Raw genomic sequence first — 17,159 nt, 5'->3', positions numbered from 1 at the left:
GCTAGAAGTCTGATACTAGCTGTTTTCATGCAGTATGGAAGAATGTGAAGCCCTGTGCACGAGGCTGGCAATCATGGTCAATGGCCACTTCAAATGTTTGGGCAGCATTCAGCACCTGAAAAACCGTTTCGGCGAGGGCTACTGTATCACTGTAAGAACCAGAGGAACATCCCATGATGCCATTGCTGCATGGTTTCACAGAGTCTTCCATAATGCCGCACTAAAGGTAAGTGCACTGCTGGTAACTGCACAGCCTGCTTAGTCTTAACTGTATATTTTTTTTTTTTTTTTTTGACAAATGGAAGTGGCGCAGTAACTGTCTCACATATCTCGGTTGACACCCGAACTGCGCCATAAGAAAGGGATAAAGGAGGAAGTGAAAAAAGAAAGGAAGAAAGAGGTGCCATAGTGGAGGGCTCTGGAATAATTTCGAACCACCTGGGGATCTTTAACGTGCACTGACATCGCACAGCACATGGGCACCTTTTTTCATTTCGCTTCCATCAAAACGCGGCCGCTCTGGGGTCTGTATATTGTGGCCTGGTTGCTTTTTAGATATTCCAGGATACATCATACAGGCACGATTTAAATAACTTAATAACAACTAAGCTAGTTACGAAAGCCACAACTGTTCATTATGGGCTTTTTTTTTTTTTTATATCAGGGACTACTGATGTGATCAGCACAGTCTGTCAAGGATGTTTTTTTTTTTTTAAATATCATCTAAAAGATGGTGGAAAATTTTACGGAATGACTGTGCTTCATTCTTAACAGTGTTGACTTTTCAGTATACCCCTGTTCACATTCAGTGTTGTGTGCACTACATACGAGGGGGTGCTGAGAAGTTCCTGGCTTTGCACAGAAAGAATGTAGCCAGAGTTTTGAAAGTGCACATTTATTCAACATATTCCCCTCTGAATCTGGTGCAATTGTTGCATCGTTCTTTCTGCTTTTCTAGTCCATTTAAAAAAAAAATTATGTGACAAGTCGTCAAACCAGCCTTCAGCAGCAAGTTTGACATCAGCAATGTCGTCGAAATGACGACTCTTCAGATTGTTCTTGAAGTTAGGAAACAGATGGTAGTCAGAAGGGGCCAGGTCAAATGAATAGGGTGGATGGTGGACCAATCGGAAACCCAGGGCCTTCAGTTTGACAGCCACAACTTTGCACGTGTGCGCACGTGCATTGTCCTGCAACAAAAGCATTCCTTTGTTCAGCTTTCCCCGGCGTTTCGTCTTAATTGCCCCTTTCAGCTTGTCGAGGAGGCCGGCATAATATCCTCTGTTTGTACTACAGCCCTGAGGTAGGCAGTCTACCAACAGAACTCCATCTTTGTCCCAAAAAATGGACTCCATGACTTTTTTGGCCGATTTCTGGACACAGAATTTCTTCGGTCGCGGGGACACACTGTGGCGCCATTCCTTTGACTCTTCTTGGTTTCGGGATCATAAATGTGGAGACATGTTTCATTATCAGTCACTAATCTATTCAAAAAGTCTTTTATAGTATCAAAATGAGTCCAAACAGCTCTGGATGCCTCAACTCGAGCCTCCTTATGTTCACTGTTCAAACATTTCGACTCCCACTTCGCTGAAAGCTTGCGCATGTCTAGGATATCGGTAATAATAAAACCAACGCGTTCCCGGGAGGTTTCCAGTATCTGGTCTATCTCTTTGGCGGATATTCGCCGACCCTCAAGAATCAGCTTATGGAGAAAATCGCTTGTTGCCGGGTCTGTTGAGGTTGTGGGGCCCCCACTACGGGGCTCATCTTCAACGATGAAATGCCCAGTCTTGAAACGAGCAGCCCAGGTTTTGACAGTGCTGTAGGAGGGACACTTCTCCCCTAGTGTTTGTAACATGTCACTGTGAATGTCCTTTGCAGACTTTCCCTACAGAAACAGAAACTTCATCAAGACCCATAACTCCACAGGCGTGAAACTTGCTTGTGCCTCTGCCATCTCACGTTCTACCTGAAATTAAAAATAGTTATAAAAACAAGAAACATCTGATACTTGCACAGTTACATAAAAAGATATCATGCTTTTTTATGGTACCAAACTAATTTTTCAATTCGGCATGCAAGGGGGCAAAGCCAGGAACTTCTCAGCATCCCCTCGTAGTGGAAGTAGCTTGGAAAAAAATGCTTTTATTTGTGTAACATTGATGTTATCCTCAGCCTGCTAAGCAGATTTTTCTGAAATTATTATGAAATAGCATTTATTGAAATGATTTGTGCTACCTTCTATGTATGCTTGAGTTTTTGATGATCTCCTTTTCTCGTGAAGCTATATGTATATTATGTAGTGCAGGTTACTTGAATGTAAAATGTTTTTACAGTTGAAGTTTGGCAGTTTGAATCTTTCACTAGAGGTGCTTTATTGTGCACAAGGCACTTTTGTGAGTATGTGGCTGCTGAGCCACTGAGGGCAAGTGTGGGAGCTATAGTAGCTGTGGCCTCCAGTGTGCACTGGCATCGCGTTCGTATTACTCAGCCACCATTTCCCCGTGGCCGCCAAAATAAGCCAACCCTCGCTGCTACAGCGTGTGGGAAGAGGGAGTGGAACTATCAACACCATGGCAAATTCCCCTCTTGCCATGACGATGAGATGGTGACGTGCATAGCACACTCTGGGCAGCAACAACACAGTTGGCAACAAGTGGTGTCCATTTACGGCAGATGGTCACAGGCGATAATGACAAGCCACATGTGCATGTGGCACCATCAGAACTAGAATACCCGTGTGATGTAAGGCAGTCACATGACCAGTTGTCATATTTGCTGGTGCACAGCCACTTGCTGCTGGGCCAGAGGTGAGCCACAGTGCTGTTGTTCATTGTGCTACAGTGTAGTGGCTCGCCTACTGGTCACATCAGCTGTGCAATCTGTTCAAATTAGCCGCTGCAAATACTTCTGTGTTCCAAGTAGCTGGACTTGCCTTTCATTGAAATACACATAATTTTGTTGGGACTGAAGTGCCAGTTCAGATAAATTAGAATCTCTAATTAGGTGAATTTGAATTAATTCGCACTCGACTGTAGCATAATAATAATGCATGTGTCACTTGCATGTAGCGTAATATTAATGCTTTTTATTTCTCTGCAAAATTTATGTGCACATTAAATAAAAGAGAGTACTTCTAATGCTTGCTTGCTTACTTCTCATTTGGCTTCAGTTACCTCTGTTCATTAAAAATTTCTGTGTCATCTCTGATAAACCAGGTGTCCAAATCTCTCATGTTAAATCATGAAATTGTTGGTCTAGAAGAACATTGTTTTCACATAATTCAGGGAATTTATGTTGAATGACTATTGTGGGAAAAAGGCTGCTTGTTTTATTTCAGGCTTAAATGGAATAATTTGCTGTATAATGTATGCATTCAGAAATATTTTATTGATTTCAACAGACAGTATAGTGCACTAAAATGTTCCTTGTGCCGTGTAGTATACTGATGAAGCACTTTTTACTGTGATAGTCACTTGGTATGTTATCTGTTTGATTGCAGGAGCAGCATTTCAATATGCTCCAGTATGAGTTGAAGTCGGAGAACATATCCCTGGCTTATGTATTCTGCCAGATGGAACAAGCCCTCATAGAACTCCCCATAGAGGAGTACTCAGTGTGCCAAAACACCTTAGACAATGTGAGTAGTGCTTTTAATGCCCTAATCTTGGATGAATGAATTTCTCTTTTGGCCCTTGTAAAAATGCCTCCCTAATAATATTTGCAGCTTATGTGCATGAGGACTCCTAGAAAAGAATGGGCTCATGGTTTCAGTGCTTAGTTACATAAGGATACTTCTAGATGAGCTGCTTTTTGTTTCTTTTCATGAAATTCACTGTAATTATAGCTGGTGCCACTAATTCAAAGATCTTTTATGCACTAACAATATAAGCGTCATGCAGAATTGAGCACCAGCTCACTTATTTTTAGATGTGTGACTGCTTATGCTAGAAAAGCACCATTTAGTTGCGGTTTCAGATAAAGTACATTGCTTTGAACTTTCACTTTTTCTTGTGCCTTTTCAGGACAGTGGTTCATTGATGCAAATGAAAAAATACAGATGGTGCCTGTGTTTAAGTGAAAAATTCATTACTACTTGTTTAGTCTGACAAAATAAGTTTGGAATGCTGTTTGGTAGGCTTATAAAGTACAGAGTTGTACTGTAGCTCCTGGTTTAGGTCACTGAGGTATGGAAAATTCAGGTTACTCTTTGTGCTCCTGCAGTTGACTGCAAACAGTAATAAATAATAGTTTGTAATTAATAATTGTGTTTATTCAGATTAGGGTTGCAGATGTCGTTAGTGATGGCAATTTGCTATTCGCTTTACAGACATTGTTGCTTTGTAGTTAGTACCTTTATGCAGACCGTGATAGACAACTTCATACTGCTTGCCCATAGCAAGTTCAGTGCATGTGAAGACAAGGTGGACAGTACTAGAAGAGTGATGTTTGCTGTTGTGACCTAACCATTTTTGTCATTCATTACCTTGAAAGCGAACCTGATATATAATTATATTGCATTTCATGCATGTATATATGAGTGGTGTTATAAGTTCAGAGAACTTTGGGATCAGAAACATATTTTGCTTTCAACCCAGCTCCCTGCCCCGATTGTTAATGCACTTCACACATTGCTTTCCAAGTGTCCTCACTATTGATGAGAAAAATTTTTGCTGTGCTTTGCAGAACAGTGTTCATCTGGCTGTTTGATGTTATCGTTGTCAGGAATTCTTCTAAAGGGCTTTTTCAGATGATAAATTAGAGGGAGGTCACAAAGGCAATATCCAGAGAATAGGGAAAGTGGCATGATAAGAAAAAGGAAATATATTAGAGCTGCGCTTGTGATTTGTGCTGAAGCTTGCCCATTCTCATATGCTGAATAAGGTAGAAAAAGAAAGAAAAAGCTCACTTCACTCAGCCACCCATACAGAACGCCTTTCATGAGATTGATAGACAATCATGACACACCTCTGGTTCATTATTTTTCCAGCTATTGATTGTCTTGAACTTTTATGTTAGCAAGACATTAAATCATAATAAAAGTGCCAAAGTACAAAGCATATCCATGTGTAAGGTGGTGAATCATCAAGGCCATTAAGAGTGAGTCACTATTATGCACAGTGTGGGGTTTAATAAAGGGATAAATACATTTCCCCCACATATCTGCGGCTGACTGTTCACACCGCTCGCCTCACCCCGTCACGCGCACTACTGAGTGCACGTCGACCACAGCGAGCCTTGCTCTGTGGGAATAAAGGAATACGACAGTGCTGACACATAAAGGCATTTATTGCTGCAGCAATAATAACACCGGCTAGCAACAAAATACGCTATGGAATCGAGGTTTTATGACTCACCAGCAAGGTTATGAGCGAATGTCTGCCCACACTAGGGCAGGGGAGAAGCTCTGGGGGTGGACAGGACGAGCTCACGGGAAATGTTCCCACGAGGCCCCGCCTCGCTGGTGGAGAGCAGGGCACTGCACCAGAATATCCACACACGATGAATTCCCTAGCCGAAGAGGGAGAGCTGTCCCTCATGGCTGCAGTAATCACGCCGTTTCTGGCACTAGTGTCGCTTCGACGCAGGTGGCCTCCCTTGTTAGTTAAGGTAACTAGGGAGGATGCATAGCTGGGAAGCAAACCCAAAGGAACAGAGCAGGGCAAGTCCTCACACCAGGTATTACCAAAGAGAGAGGAAATGGTATCTTATAAAAAGACTGAAGAAGATTTCACGTGGCGTGTTAAGAGTCACTTAAGATTGATGTGCCTTTTTTTGCTTTTCAGGTATTTATAAACTTTGTGAAGCAGCAGTCTGAAAGGGGACGTGAACCGAAGTTTTGGTCATCAGCAGGCAAGCGGGCAACATCTTCTCCAGCCAAGAAGGGCCAGTTAGAGCTGCCTCTAGATGACACAATTGGAGACAGCGATGATGAAGACATTGGGGAGCGCCTTCAGAGATCTCAGGTGGGCCCACTCACCCTTATGGCATTGGGTACAGTGATTGGAACCTAGTGTTCTGCATCTTTTGCATACTGAAGTACATAAGCTGCCTTGGATATCTTGTTAGTTGAGGAGACTTCTGTACAAATATCTTGCAGATTGAGGTCTGAGGAATATTCAAACAGAGACATGTGGTTCCTGAGGAGCATTAATTCATGTGCAGCAATATTGTGCCTGCCTACACCTAGGTGCACTCCTTCTTGAAGTGTATAGCAGTCAAATTAATGACCATTTTGCAGGCTGCTTGGATCTCATATGATATTATCACAGCTGAGGATGAAAATTCTGTGATCAGGTTGTCCTTTTGCATGTTTATCACATGTAAACATCGTACAGTCAAATAACACTTGAACAAATGTCATCTAAACTTCTCATTAAATGAGCTTCTGCAAAATCCCTTGCAAAATATATTTCATTTGAGTGAATTTCAGTGCACTGCAACTTTCAATTCAGTGCACATTTTGGGAAGCAATAATGTACAGTCTGCATCACCCTTGTGTAGTGTGCTCAAGCGGCGCAGTTCCCAGCATAAAAACTGACACCTCATTGCAGCTTCTCACTTTAGAGGCAATGCTTGCACATAAGTAAAGTAGTGTCCATGCCGGTCCTTGAAAACCTTAAAAACCCTGAAAACCCTTGAATATGAAAAAGTTTTTTTGAGGGGCTTTGAGAGCCCTGGAATTTCTGTGGGTCTATTAAAGGGTGTATCATTTTTTTCTTAATGATAGGTATAATGTTAAGAGACAGGAAGACAGCAGGAGTGGGTCAGAAAACTAATGCAGGCTCATGATATTTGAGCTGAATTCAAAGAGAAAAAATGGGCATGGACAGGTATGTAATGTGAAGAGAATATAATCAATAGTCCCTTGAGGTAGCGGAATGTATTTCAAAGGAAGGAAAGCATAGCATGGGGTGGCAGAGAGTCAGGTGAGCAGATAAAATTAAGAAATTTGCGGCGATAAGGTGGCCATAGTTGGCACTGGGTAGGGTTGATTGGAGGGATAGGGATAGACCTTTGTCTTGCATTTGACGTAGTTTTCTTGTGGAAGTCATCCACAAGTCTACTTGGGTCATTACAGATTGGTGATGATGGAAAATAGCAGCCGCGAAAGAACACTTTCGCCCACCTTTTTCTTTTTTGTGTAAAAGTACATGTGTTGTGGAGAATTGCAGTGCTGGATCCAAGCAAGATACCGAATATGTGCCACAGTGACTAAATCCACCACGGAGTGGCTCAACACTGGGAATGAATGCACGTGTGCATATGCATTCATGTCTTTGCACACGAATGTTTATGTACTCTGTCGTCAATGTAGCCAGTGATTTTCAGCGATTTATGAGACGATTCAGAAAAGATTCCTTTAATAAACGTCATTGTTCCTGCTGCTATCCCCTGGGCTACTTCAGCTGCTATCCGAATTGAGCAGAGTTAATATAGCTACTTGTCCTGGCGACACCCTATAAGTAGGGTCCCTAGAATTACTTGCTAGTCTGGCGTGCGCCGCCTGCGGCGGGGGCTGCTGCTGCTGAATGACTGCCACGGTGGCGCTGCGAGCAACTGGTGTGCCATGCCAGCCACGGCATCTGCAGTAGACACGCGCGTTTTGCCCGCAGAGACAAATTCGCTGCATATTATCAGATGTCTTGCGCATGCGATTGCACTGTTTTTTTCTTTCAATTTAGATTAGTCGTGGTATTTCAATGCACACTTCAGTTATCGGCGTAGCGACATGAACAATTTTTTTTTTTTTTACGAACAAATTTTGTACGCGTACTCACAAGTCGAAGGCGAAACGAACCCACTTATTTTTATACCCTATTCTCCTCTCTGAATACTACTGCCGTGCCCTATTGTAATACCATCTTCTGAAGAACTTAAATAAATAAAAATACCCTTTCATCAAGAACATTACTCTAAGATTCTAAACCCCATGACCGTGTGTGTGCAACGGCGTTTTCATTCCCGCTATTAATCTGATCTCAACTTCTCAACACAGAGTGAACACTGGAAACTTCTAGATGCGTGCACAATTAAAGCATGCAATATGAGAACTTGAGACCTGTAAATCACAGTGTGCTTTGGATAAACTGCGGGCATGCATTCCTTAGAGCTTACGCAACCGAGTTACCGAAGTAATGAATTCAAGCATGCATTCTAAGTAGTTTCTTTGAATTCCGTGCTTGGTAAAATAGCATTATTAGCGCATATTCAATGTAGATCACACATACTGTCAGGGAAAAGGTACCCAAGCAGCTCCAATATATGGCACTGGTAATTAAACATTTATTTCCATCACTTTGCACTCAATGTCAGGCTGCTCACATTTCTGTTTGCACCTCCTACTGGCATCTTCTCATCTTTAACAGCTTCAGCTGCTCCTTCTTGGCAGCCCTCTCAACATTGATTAACTTCATGTAGAAGCAGAGGCAAAGCAGAATATACAATTCGATTATGCCATTAGCAATTTCACATCAATGTTTCACACAGGCCAGAGACTAAAAATGTACAGTCTGTTGCAAAAGTTTACAGCCCACCGTGCCATTGAAATCAAAGGTGCTGTGGATTGTAAACTTTTGCAACAGATGGTACATATGTGTTAAAAAATTAGTGAAGTCAACAATGCTCTTCTCGTGCATTTTGTTCAGACTAAAACAGGTCATGAAGCTGTCTTCAAGGATGGTAATAATTTTCTTCAAGGGGCCAGAGGGATACAGTAAGCTACCATTATCAAAGTTTACAGTGAAAGGTGCAGCTGGATCATTTTCTGTAGCCGCTTGCTTTTTTGTCGTCAAGGCTGACAGACAGCCTATGCACTGGCTTTTTTCAGTGCTTTTCTAGCTATGTAGCCCAAGATATAATAAATTAACATCTCGTGGCTTTTTCCTGTCACACAGGCACTGTGGTCAGATGTAATACTTGTACGTGGAGCACAAGAGACCAATGCAGTTTCTGCACCATTGAGCGCTCCTTTATCAATAAGGCTGTAGAGAATAGCCAACATATTCTTTCTGCATGGCTGTTTCTTAGGCACCATAACTAATGAAGTAACCACTTCTGGTGCATAGTTTCCCTATGATGGTGGTTTCGCAAGATTGTAAAATGCAAGTGTGTTAACAGTAACCAAAAACTGAGGAGCATACGGATGGTCATTAGTTCCTGACGACTGCCGAACAAAGCTAAATAAGCTTCCAAGCCTGTCTTGGCTCAAGTTTGCCATCAAGCACCAGTATTCCAAAAAAAAAAACACACCAGTATTCCGGGCTCGTGACCAAGAAGTAGTGTGCAACACTTCCACAGCCCCGGCAGGCACGGCACAACCGCCGGTGCAGGCACAGCATTCCGGATGTGTGCAGCGCCCCCTGCGCATTCATCCGAGGCACAGCCAACTGCTTCCGTAGGGAGCTTCGCGCGGACAGCAGACTAGCAAGTATTCCTAGGGGCCCTACTATAAGCAGTAATCTAGAGAAATCCCCCGGGGTTATCCGGTGGTTTTCCAAACTACGCTAAAAACAGCAAACTTGGATTTGCCACTCTGGAAGTGGTGGCATCACATCCTTGGGGATTCTGGCAAAATGCGCCTCTGCTCAACGATTGCTAAATTAAATTCTTCGCGCAGAGAACTGTAGAGAGTTAAACTGTTGTTTATTCTGAGCCAAGGGCACAGTAGCATGTTGCAGAAATTCAGCATGAATAGGCAATTTACCGTGGAAGGTTTTAATGGAATTTCTATCTTATCACAGTGGTTTGTGTGCGATGCTGTGGACAGAGCAGATGGCATCCTTTCTGCAGATCACAAAGGAACATAGGCAGTCCGTGGCTTCTGCAAGGCATCGTTATTGTGCTGTTTTGGAAGCTTGAAAGAAGCAGGAGGCTGAAAGTGCAAAGATGCAGATGTATAAAAAGCATTGTCTAGGTGAAGAATTCATTTCAAAACCAAAAAAAAAATGTTAGAGGCAGCTTTTCAGAATTGGATGGTTTAGCGGCTTCTGTAGCAAAACAGAAGCTACTAATGGCTTGACATGGGTCATAAATACCAATGGTTTGACAAACTCTGTTTAAGGGAAAGCATGAGACAGTCTCAGTAACAATGTTGAGCTCTAAAAGAGAGCAATCTGAACATTCGTGAAAGCTGCAACTGAAGGTTTTGTGGTTTTTTTGGTAGGAGTGCCTTGTGTGCCTTGTGCAATAAAAGTTACATTCGTGGTATTAGAAAATATTGTTTTGATGAGCTGCTGTGTTTATTAATCCTTGAAAAGAAAATATTGGTGAGTCTTGAAAGTCCTTGAAGATCCTTAAATTTCGGAGCTCAAAACCAGCATGAACTTTGTAGAGGCACACAGACTTGCAAACAAGGTACGCATGAGCACTATGCATGGAAACCATGTGCTGCTTTCTGATTTCAGTTTTTATTGCGTAGTGCACAGTGCTCAAGCGCTCTACACAAGGGTGACGCAGACTGTATTGCTTCTGGGTCAGAATGTGTATCATTTCAGTGCAGCATTCTTTGCTCACAAAGCTTTGAACACTGTAATTATGTAACTCCACAGCTTGCAGAATTTCAAAGCGTCTTACTTTCAGTGGAAAATTTGGGATATCTGCTTTAGTTTGTATGTCTGCACAGCTGGCTTGTAGATTGAGCAGTAGCTGAATGCATTGGCTAGCACACTTGCTTCACTGCCAGGCTAAAGAAGTCAAGGAATAACCCGTTTTCCAAGGAAATACAATAAGAATTTCAGCAGGGAGAGGCACTATTAAGTGTAAAGAAGTTAAAAGCCTTTGCTGCTTAGCAGGCATTTATACCAAAAATGATGTAATTAGTCTGTATTGGCTCCATTACATTCTATCGCTCTCCAAGATGGTAGCCCCTTGATGCATTATGCAGCCAGACATGCATATTGACTCCATTATTCTGTGCCACTGTCCAGTAGTGCATCAGTGTCTCAGTCTTCATGATACTGTGTTTAAGTACTGTTGATGGGGCCTTTGCCTGCCTTAGCCAGTGTGCCAAGCTGCTATATATATATATATATATATATATATATATATATATATTCCGTTCGATGGCGTTCTACGTCACACCAGCGGTAACTCAGGACGTTCCACGTCCGCCGCTTACGAACGTGGGTGGCGCTGATGAACACTCTCAAGGTTAGGTTATTTGTAAACATAAATACCCCCGAAAGCAGAAGGTTTGACAGCCGTCGCCGTAGCTCAGAGGTAGAGCACCGAACGCGTAATTCGGAGGTCGTGGGTTCGGATCCCACCGACGGCATGTGGTTGTTTTTTCTTCTGCTTTTCTAAACAATTAGCTTTAAGCGACAACATATTCAGTAATATTCTTACTTGATCAACACCACAAAAAAAATAAATTAATTAAAAAATCCCCTGTGCTCCTTGGTTTCTGTGGCTGTTGGCGTCTCTCATATATATATATATATATATATTACAGAAGCAACTGTGATTTGAATTTTGTGGCATTGTCGATGGCATATGTGTAAGGGATGGAAAGCTGAAAAACATCTTCAACAGCCTCATTTGCGTGGCATGTAGATGTATCTGTTCTGACGCACATTTTGTGGCAGCTGTCTTTCTGCATGTGTTATATGTTTTATTGAAATAATTCAAAGTGTCTGTGGTTATGGTTTTCTTTTCCATCCATCTCATCTGTGTTCTATGTTTCTGCCAACATAGGTCATCTTTAGTAACACGAATCTCAGGTTTTGAAGGAAGCACAAATGTGCTAGCTTCATCTGAAAAGACTCATACTTACTGTAAGCAATGACATTAAAGCTGCCAATATGTCCTATAAATAAGCATTTACACTTACGTTATGATAAGCAGTTTTCTGTGCCTGAACTTGGCTGTGTTGCATTGCATTTCCAGCATACTATGAGCCACAAACATTGACATGTACGTGGTGTACATGTGCAAATGAGAAATAGAGTGAAGAATAGGTGCCTTATCAGCTTGTGTCCCACTATTTCAGAGTCACCTGGCATTCCTCAATATGGATGTGGACTGCTGAAAGGCATGTGTGACAGAAAGCAAGGTGTGATGAAGAGCAGCGATCACTACTTTACATAATCATTGTGTGAATTTCTTTAGTTGTACACTGAGTGCACCTGACATTTTAAGGCTGCTTTTCTGCTGCCATTGTGATTGTTTTTATCTTGCTTACATTACACTTGCAGCAAACATAACATATTCTCTCGCAAATTGCATATTCTAGTCATTGCTTTTACCCATGTTTGGCATCCTGGCCAGCACAAGGCATATGCAGTAGTGTTTTGTGATGAGTGCAAGCTTGCCATTATCAGTGCCTCAGGACTGTTGCCAAGAGTCCTTCCTTGTTTCCACTCACTCGCGTCATCATCTTGTGTAATCATCATTGTAGTCTGCTCGCTCCCAGCTCTTCACAAAGTGTGAGACAAACTCCATTTACGTCTTCATTATGCTGTGCATTGCTGTGTGTGTGGGCTTTGTACCAAACAACATAGTTTGCTGTGAGAAGTGCAGGTGTGTTGCATATAGTACTAATAAATTCCCATTGTGGCTATTTATGAATCTGAACTTTGTAGGGCACGGAAAATTTTGGGAAATGTAGATGTGCCTACTGTTCTGTAACGACTAACCAGTGATCTCGTTTTTTTGTTAAGGAGCACTATTTATGCATGTTTATGGAATGTTTTTAATATGTAATAATTCAGTGCTTCGTTTAGACCTCGTATCTGTTCTGGAATGTAATGAATTTGATGTGTTTGAAGTTATATCATAATGAGGCCAAAATGCACATGCTTCTGGCATTGCAATGCACACTGTTTTAGATTTTCAGCTAGAAGTAATGAACTAGTTGGTAAAATAATTCAGGGATATACTTTTTTTGCACGTGGTACTTTTGAAGCTTGATTAGCATGCTAAGAAAAGGCAGATTATTTTTTCCTGTTTTGTTTATTAAATTCTATTCATTAAAAATGACTAATCCTTTCCAGAAGTTGCGTCACAGAACTTCGCTGCTTGCAGGAGGTGTTGATGTTGTAGCAGACCTAGATTGTGCTATTTCAGCATACATTTCTAAAAGGCACTTGGTCAACTTTAAAGTAGTGCAAGTGGGAAGTGCTTTTGTTTATCAGGTTCCTCCCATGGAGCAGTGTGCACAGCCCAAATATCTACCAGCTCCGCATTGCCATCGGCTTACTACACTATTTAGCCTTGTTGTCTCTGTATTTGTCAGTGAAGAGAAATAGCACCACCTTTTTTATGTGTGGTGGACTATATAAAATTCTCATATAGTGGAAAAGAGGTCCACTGAGTATATTTACAGCAATCCCTTCAGACCTGCTTATGCATGCCCAATGTAAAAATTTGACTTCCTTAAGCACTTGTATCTGTGCAGCATGCTGTAATGTAAAAATTTTGCAGCACTTGTTCTATCATGTTAACATTGTGCTCCATTGTGTGAATGTAACTTTTTAAAAATTCTGTTGCATGAGCAACAAGGATGCATATTGCAGTGGTTACTGTAGTAAAAAATGAATGTGTACTTAACATCACAATTTTTTTCTTTCGTGTTTCTATTTATGCATTTATCTATGGTCACTAATATAATTTAGCCACAGGTTTGGTTTTAGGTTCAGTTATATTGCTTGATTCAGAAAGTGCACTAGGTCTAACATTGCAATATTACTTGCATGGTGCCACGTGGGTAGATTTAATGTTGTGAAGCTTAAATGTGTTATTGTCATGAGGAGTACTTCACAAATAACTTTTGTTAAGCTGCTGTCAAATGCACAGGTCGTAAAAAATCAAAACACTTGAGAACAGCCACACATAAATGTTATGCTGCAAGTCATGGGACATTTCAGTTATCATTTTTAATGTTTGAGAATCAGTCTTTTTTTGCATATGTGTAACATTAGCAAGTTCATATTAGTTGATGCTTACAGAGCCCTAACAACATTGAAACAACTTTGAGGTTGTGCCTTCATACTGCGGCTTGAAATTTGGTGCTGGTTGTGTATGCATTTGATTTAATCAAAATTTCACTTCCCATTATGAAGTATCCTCTGAGTTACATGTTACTTATCCTAATATATTCTTGTGTAGAATTTTTACTTCACATGTACCCTCAAAATAATTCTAACTATTAGTAAGCATCTTATGTCACAGTGTCTAGTACCATTAAATCTGGGTATGTGGCACCAGCTCAAAAGATAATCCCATTTAGAGAAATAAGGTTTGAACTAATTATACCACTGCATGGCATGGGTGTTATAGTCTGAGTTGTCGGTTGTTCCCGAAAGAACCATTACCCAACACAAAGCTTGCATGCATGAGAACATGTTGCCCATTGTTGTATGTGGCAAGTCGGCAAGCAAAGGCATACTATCGGTAATAAAAGTATATAGAATCGTCGACTAAACTGCATAGCTACTTTTCGGGTGGCACAGCAACATGCTGTTAAGGTGGTGCCTGGAGTATCCATTAATTTCTCATAGGAGTGCTCGTATGACAGGCTTTGCAATGACTTCATTCCTTGAGTTTGATACAGTAGCTGACACTTTGCCAGTTACCATCGTCATGGCAGCCTCTGAGATGAACTGTGAGCTTGGCGTGCAGGTTTTGTGCTGCAATGAACTTGGACAGGATATATCACTGTTGTGTAACTTTTACCCACATTCATTATTTGCAAAGCCCGTGACCCTTTACTTTCTTTCGGGAGGTGGCCTTTCTAGATGCTGCTGTTAGTGGAAAGGTATATGCCAGCAGTGTACCACGGAAGTGTCATTAATCGTGTCAAACTCTGAGAAAAAAAAAAACAAAATGGGATGCACAAAAGCTGCCTTATCAGCACTCCCATGAGTAGAAGAAGGTGTGTTAGGTGCGAGTAAGCAGCAAGTTGCCGGGCCACCACTTAACATACTGATGAAGTTTGGTCTTTTCACATCTTATATACTTTTCCTACTGACAGTACTTTGCAGGTGGGGTAAGAACATCATGTGCAAAGCTGGATGCAGCATTTTACATCTTCCCGCAAAGCTGTGTTTGCTATGAGCGCACAAAGCAAGTGCTGGCACCCAGGCACCAACTTACCAACTTTAGAGTTTGCTCACCATGTTTATGAAGTTGTAGATGATTTTGTAGCAGTTATCTTCCTTAGATAATCTGCATTGCACTCTTACCATTTATTTACTTACTTTCTGGTATGAAGGCAAGTGTTTGGTTCAAACCTTCCATGTGCCTTTGCTTAAAGCAGACATATGCATGCATGAAAACTTATTTTTTTACGTTGTGTCATGTCTTCCTGTTCTGTGCCCTTGTAAGCTGGTAGTTGCTGTAGCTGCTATGGAAGTTAACAGGTTCCATATTTCTGAAGAAAAAATTTGTTCAGAAAGGCGACATTCTTTTCCTGTCATTTGTGTGCAATATTGTTGCTTGTTGAAATTTGTGCGAATGGCAATTCTCAAGCTACGTAATAAATTATTTGGCTGCATTATTTCAATCTTGTGTGTGTAAATAGTTGCACATAATAAAAAGAAAACAACCCAACATCTAGTACAGTGCCCACAGTGTTATCCATTCCAGTCCTATACTTAACACCAAGGCACAACCAAGCTTATAATATGTACACAAGTGCGTGCGCCATTGCATCTGTAAATTAATGTTGTGTGCAAAAATTTGTTAAAAATAGGTCTTCCTCCCAAATGGACCATTTATGATAAGTATCAATTTAAAAAGTGCTATGAACTTTTCTACGAACCTCTGATGAGACACCACAAATTCAATTTAAAAAGTGCTCTGAACTTTTCTACGAACCTCTGATGAGACACCACAAATATGATACCATATGGTATGGCATGGTATGTGGGATTTAATGTCCCAAAGCTGCTCACGGACTACGAGAAACTGTGCAGTGGAGGGCTCAGGATTAATTTGAATCAGCGGGGATTTAACGTGCACCGACATCATACAACACATGGGTGCTTTTGTGTTTTACCTCCACAGAAATGTACTTGCCGCAGCTGGGATTCGATTCTGCCACTTGGGCTGAGTAGCCTAACGCCATAGCCACTAAACACTGCAGTTCATAGACACCAAAGTGTTTACTGAATATACTAACAACTGCTTTTGTATTCCAAATGGGTCGCCACTGGACAGCTTTTTAGCTCAACTCCATTGAGCATGTGATCTAGTAGTTTTTGTTAGAACATGAATAATGGACTGCCTTTCCTTGACATCGTCATGAAAAGACAGGACATCTAATGTTTGCTGTGTACCAAAAACCAATACCATGCTCCCATTAGCAGCTGACTTAAAGCTGCATTGAAGAGCCTCGTAGAAAATAACACACTGTGACGAGCAGCTGCAGCTCATCTAGAACTACCAATACTGGTGGCGAGTATTCCTATAGAAGTCCTGTTTTTACTGATACACTTGCTGCCGTTTTGCTTCTTCGTAAATCACATCTCTACTGCTCCTTTGTTAATAAACAGATCATTTCACCGCTCCCACTTCAATGTTGTGAAATTTCCGAGAACAGAATGTTTTACATGATATGCCCCTTTAAAGTTCAGGCATGCTACCCACTGTGACCTCTCTGCTCAAGCACTCTCAGTACATTAGGTTACAGAGCATTTAAATTTTAAGCCTGTCATTTACAACTGCAAAAAGCATCCCTAGTTCCTTGTTGTCCAAAGATAGCCAATAGCCTCATTTCTATTTTGTCTGAACACATCATCTTCAAAGACTTCATTCTTTCTATTGTTCTCCAACCTATTTGTGCTATGCCTGTGCCGAATTTTTCTTTTGCTGAGAGACTTAATAAAAAGCATCTCATTTGTATTTTTCACTTTAAAGGGACCCTGGGGACAAATTGAAGCTGGCCTCTCCTTGATAAGTTGATGCATTCCAATGACAAATACACCACTTTCACTGAAAACAGAACTTTTATACGCTAGAAAAGTACCAAATTTCACAAGTAAACTGCGGTGTGTCGACAGTTTTTTGGGAGTGGATCCCAAAGGCTAGGCTACACTGGCATTCACTTCAAAACAATGCCAACGAGTCCTTTTCAGTGTAGATGTCACAAGTTTGGATTGAGTGGCGGGAAAACTTTTAAATGTAATTTTCTTGGCAATATATGCTTTTTTGCTGGT

At 41.3% G+C, this 17,159-nt stretch overlaps 1 protein-coding gene across 3 annotated transcripts in view; it reads left to right on the top strand.

The window, feature by feature from the left end:
• The window catches only part of LOC149353069 (ATP-binding cassette sub-family A member 2-like), a 120,076-nt gene extending 104,577 nt beyond the window's left edge, over nt 1-15,499 (top strand). For all 3 annotated transcript variants that reach the window (XM_089582277.1, XM_089582275.1, XM_089582276.1), the window contains 4 exons: nt 34-226; nt 3,506-3,643; nt 5,790-5,969; nt 11,993-15,499. In XM_089582277.1, coding sequence (XP_089438403.1) covers nt 34-226; nt 3,506-3,643; nt 5,790-5,969; nt 11,993-12,031 — 550 coding nt within the window. In that variant the 3' untranslated portion in view covers nt 12,032-15,499. The remainder of the gene's footprint in view (nt 1-33; nt 227-3,505; nt 3,644-5,789; nt 5,970-11,992) is intronic.
• Nucleotides 15,500-17,159: the final 1,660 nt, after the last annotated feature.

Source organism: Amblyomma mixtum, chromosome 3, assembly GCF_055824585.1.
Source record: "Amblyomma mixtum isolate Tamu chromosome 3, ASM5582458v1, whole genome shotgun sequence".
NCBI classification, from domain to species: Eukaryota; Metazoa; Arthropoda; class Arachnida; order Ixodida; family Ixodidae; genus Amblyomma; species Amblyomma mixtum.
The sequence above is the reverse complement of the archived record's forward strand: the minus strand, read 5'-3'. Positions and strand labels throughout refer to the sequence as shown.